This window comes from Amaranthus tricolor, chromosome 3 (assembly GCF_026212465.1).
Source record: "Amaranthus tricolor cultivar Red isolate AtriRed21 chromosome 3, ASM2621246v1, whole genome shotgun sequence".
Taxonomy (NCBI): domain Eukaryota; kingdom Viridiplantae; phylum Streptophyta; class Magnoliopsida; order Caryophyllales; family Amaranthaceae; genus Amaranthus; species Amaranthus tricolor.
This window is the reverse complement of record NC_080049.1, coordinates 13,919,558-13,923,629: the sequence shown is the minus strand read 5'-3', so window position 1 is coordinate 13,923,629 and position 4,072 is coordinate 13,919,558. Positions and strand designations below refer to the sequence as shown.

Below are 4,072 nucleotides of genomic sequence, written 5' to 3'. Positions count from 1 at the left end.
GTTAATTACACCATCAAACATCTATATATACGTTGTTGAACCAACTAATTGATTGAGAATCCCTTGATATACAACCCACTCCCTATGTATTCGACCCGTACTTGACGACGTAATATGCTATGCCGTGCACTTGCGGTACTACTATTAAAGGACGTAAGTCTGATTAGTAGACTGGCCCCACAGACCAACACAAGTCTTTCCAGTGCACATTGGACTCACTCATGCACACCTAGGAAAACTTACTCCCCAACAGCATGCTTAACTGTGGAGTACCATTACGACATAATTGGCTTTAGGTAACGCCCAATAACACTTTTTGGGGTGCTACTTATTCTCTTAGGTAACACTTCTACATGCTTATAGTAACACTTTTGTAAGTGTTACTTTATATAATTTTAGGTAACACTTTTTATACATATGTATCATTTTCATAGTATTATTTATTATATCATATGTAACACTATTTTATTATTAGGTATCACCTTTTGATCTCATTAATTAAGCTAATGTAAAACTTTGTAATAATGTATCATTTTTGACTATGAAATAATACTTTGTTCAGGATTAGGTAACACTTTTTTTATAAATTGGTGTCACTATTTTAATTATATCACGATTTAACTATTGTAACACTTTACATGGAACTATGTTAACATCCTAATGTAACAACAAGCTCATTATTAAGAAACATTTTGAAAATACCTAATTGTAACACTTTAAAGTAATACTTTTAAATTAATAAGCATAACTAATAAATATCATAAAATTAATAATACGAACTTTGATACATATTTCCCGCTGGCATACCAGTTTACCTGTTACCGGTAAACTTACACATTGTTTTTAAAATCTTTTTTTTCCTGATGAAACATAGTAAGGAAACAGAAGCACAACACTCATCTTCCTCACGCAGAGCAGAGCACTCATCTTCCTCACGCAGCGAAAATTAGGGCTTGTTCTTCAATCATCTTCCTCAAGCTCGTGATTTCCATTGATTCTTCTCATTCATGGTTAGTTAATTCTTCTCAATTACAATATAAATCCCTAAATTTTTTTTTAATCCCAAAAATTAGGGATTGTATCCATTTAGGTGAAAATGGATGAAATTATGTGTCCATTTAGTCGAAAATGGATGAATGTTTGTATCTATTTTGTTAATCCATGCATGATTATTGTTTGATGTTGATTAAAAACGTTTATGCCTTTGAAAATGGATGTAATTTACTGTTTTTATTCATTTAGCCGAAAATGGATGAAATTCTCTATCCATTTACTCGAAAATGGATGGAATTTTGTTTCCATTTTGTTAATCCATACATGATTATTGTTTGATGTTGATTAAAAACGTTTATGCCTTTGAAAATGGATGTATTTTAGTGTTTTTTTGCTTGTTTTTAGGCTAATTTGAATGATTTAATTACTTTGAAGTTTTGGTATGATGGGGTATTAAAAAAAGGAGTTGTGGGCTTTGAGTATGTGTATGGTATGTGTAAAACCATCTCCATAGACCTAGATAAGATGTCATTTTTTGAGTTAGAAGGAATTGTAAAGGAGGATCTTGGGGTAAAACATGAGTTTTGTCTTTGGTCTCAATTACCTAATGTTGTTAGCTTTTTGGAAGGGTTAAAGAGAGTTACCGATGATATTTGTGTTGGGAAAATGACTGAAATAGCTATTGAAAATAGAGCATTATCTGTGTATGTAGTTAATGATAAGGATAATGAGATGTTGGTTCTAGAAATATCAAAAAGTGGTACTAAAGGTAGTGAAGTTTTGTCCACTATTGGGAATAGGAAAAAGTTGACCCCTAAGAGAGCATCTAAGGCAAAACAATCCCTTAGTGAAAGTTGTGTTCCTCTTGAATATGATTTTTCTGAAGATGAGCCACATTTTGGTAATAGTGCTGAGGTAAGTGATAAAAATGCATCTGAGGAGGATGATTCTGATTAAGAGCTATCGTAATCTGAATTGTGCATCCTGCATTTTGCATTCAACATTGAAAATGTTGTTCATGAAACATTGATCAACACTGCATTCTCATGAAAATCATGTTATTGCTGCATTCAACATTGATCAACACTGCATTCTCAGAAATCAGAAACACTGCATTCTCTTAAAAATCAGTTCAACCCACTGCATTCTCAGAAATCAGTACACACTGCACAACCCCTAATTGTGATTCTGTTCTCATGAAATCAGTGCACACTGCATTCTCATGAAAATCAGAAATCAGTGCACATGTTGCATTCTCATGCTGATTTTGTTCTTTTTAATTTGCTGGTTGGTTTCTTTGTTTGGTAGGCTGATTTTGCACATGATGAGGCCATTTCATATTCATGCTTGAACCTACATATGATATTAGCATAAGACATTTATCTTTTGTACAGAGCATTTTGAGGGCAGTCCAGCTGGAGCTTCCAAAAACAGAACATAGGCATTGTGCTAGGCACATCTACGCAAATTGGAACAAGTCATTCAAAGGAGAAGAGTTGAAATTACTGTTTTGGAGATGTGTCAAAGCATACAACTTGGCTGATTTTGAGGAAGCAATTACGGAGATGGAGGATGTTAATCCGATTGTTGTTGATGCCTTTAGGAAATGTGGTCCACACTTGTTTTGTAGATCTTTTGTCAAACTAGATGGAAAGTGTGATGTTATTTTGAGCAATATGGTAGAAACTTTTAACAATTACATCATGAATGCTAGATCCCATCATTTAATAGATATGCTTGAAGATATTAGAACAATGCTAATGAAGAGGATGGCTAATAAAAAGAAAGACGCATTGAAGAAGTGGAAGGGTTTGTTCCCAAAGTACAAAAAACGTTAGATTCAGAGAAGCAAGAAGCAGCTAAGTGCACTGTCATTCCTTCAACATCAACTCGTTTCCAAGTAGCCTATTGTATGGATGTTTTAGAGGTTGATATTGAAAATAGAACTTGTACTTACAAGAAATGGGATTTAAGAGGGATTCCTTGTTGTCATGCAGTTGCATCTATTTTTTACTTGCACAAGGAGGTTGAGTCATTCGTTGATCAGTGCTACACTAGAGAGGCTTATTTGAGTGCCTATGAAGGAAACATCAATCCTTGTATTGGTGAGAGGCATTGGCCTAAAATTGACAAACCGATCAATCCTCCTCCAATTAAGATTGGTTCTGGTAGACCACGAAAAAACAGAATCAAGGATCCGCATGAAGATCCTAAAAAACCGGGAAAGCTCTCAAGACACGGGGTTCAAATGACATGTGGCATTTGCAATACGGTTGGACATAACAAAAGGAAATGTCCGAAAAAAGGTAAAGCGGTTGAGCAACCACCTCCATTGAAAAGAAGTAGATGAAGACCGAAAAAGATTGTTGATGTCGCAACGAACACACCAGAGTTATCCCATCACAACGTGTCTGCACAACCGAGTTCTTTAGGTAAAGGCAATAGGACAATTATAGCAGGGGAAGGGAGTAGAGGTGGTAGGACTGATAGTGCAAGCGGAAGGAGTGGTGTCAGTATTGCTAAAAGGGGAAAGCCTAAGAAGAACCCTTCTGAAATAATATCAACCCAAGCATCGACAACAAAGAGTTGATGTTGTAATAATAAGTGTCATTTTGCTGCTCTTTTGGAAAACATAACTTTTTTGTATGTATCAAGTTACGATTATGGTATAATCTATGGATTAGAACATTGTTCAAATTTTACATTTTCGAAAACATTTTAGCTCTTTTGTGTGTAAGGAATGCTTATGTATGTAAAAGTAATTATTGAAAATATTGCTATAAGATGTATGGATTGACGATATAATTCTTGAATCGAAGAAACTTTGGTACACTTTTTCATTACATTGGATTTTCAATACATAAAATTCCATTACATGAACAAATTCTTATACTTAGCTTAACATAAATAAGAACAATACAAATAAAACCCATGATGCAACAAGTACAAAACTTAACGCTTTTTGTGCGTTTACATATTCAACAACTTTCAATTTCAACATAGCTTCACTTTCTTTCAACTTCGCATTCTTAGCCTTCAATTTCCATATTTTGTCAACCAACATAGCTTTCTCTTCTTC

General features: G+C 34.3%; 1 protein-coding gene across 1 annotated transcript; it reads left to right on the top strand.

Moving 5' to 3' along the window:
• Window positions 1–2,336: 2,336 nt before the first annotated feature.
• Window positions 2,337–3,583, top strand: LOC130808363 (uncharacterized). The gene is made up of 3 exons (XM_057673839.1): window positions 2,337–2,802; window positions 2,898–3,335; window positions 3,426–3,583. Exons 1-3 carry the CDS (start codon window positions 2,337–2,339, stop codon window positions 3,581–3,583), a joined length of 1,062 nt encoding a protein of 353 aa, XP_057529822.1.
• The last annotated feature ends 489 nt before the right edge of the window (window positions 3,584–4,072 follow it).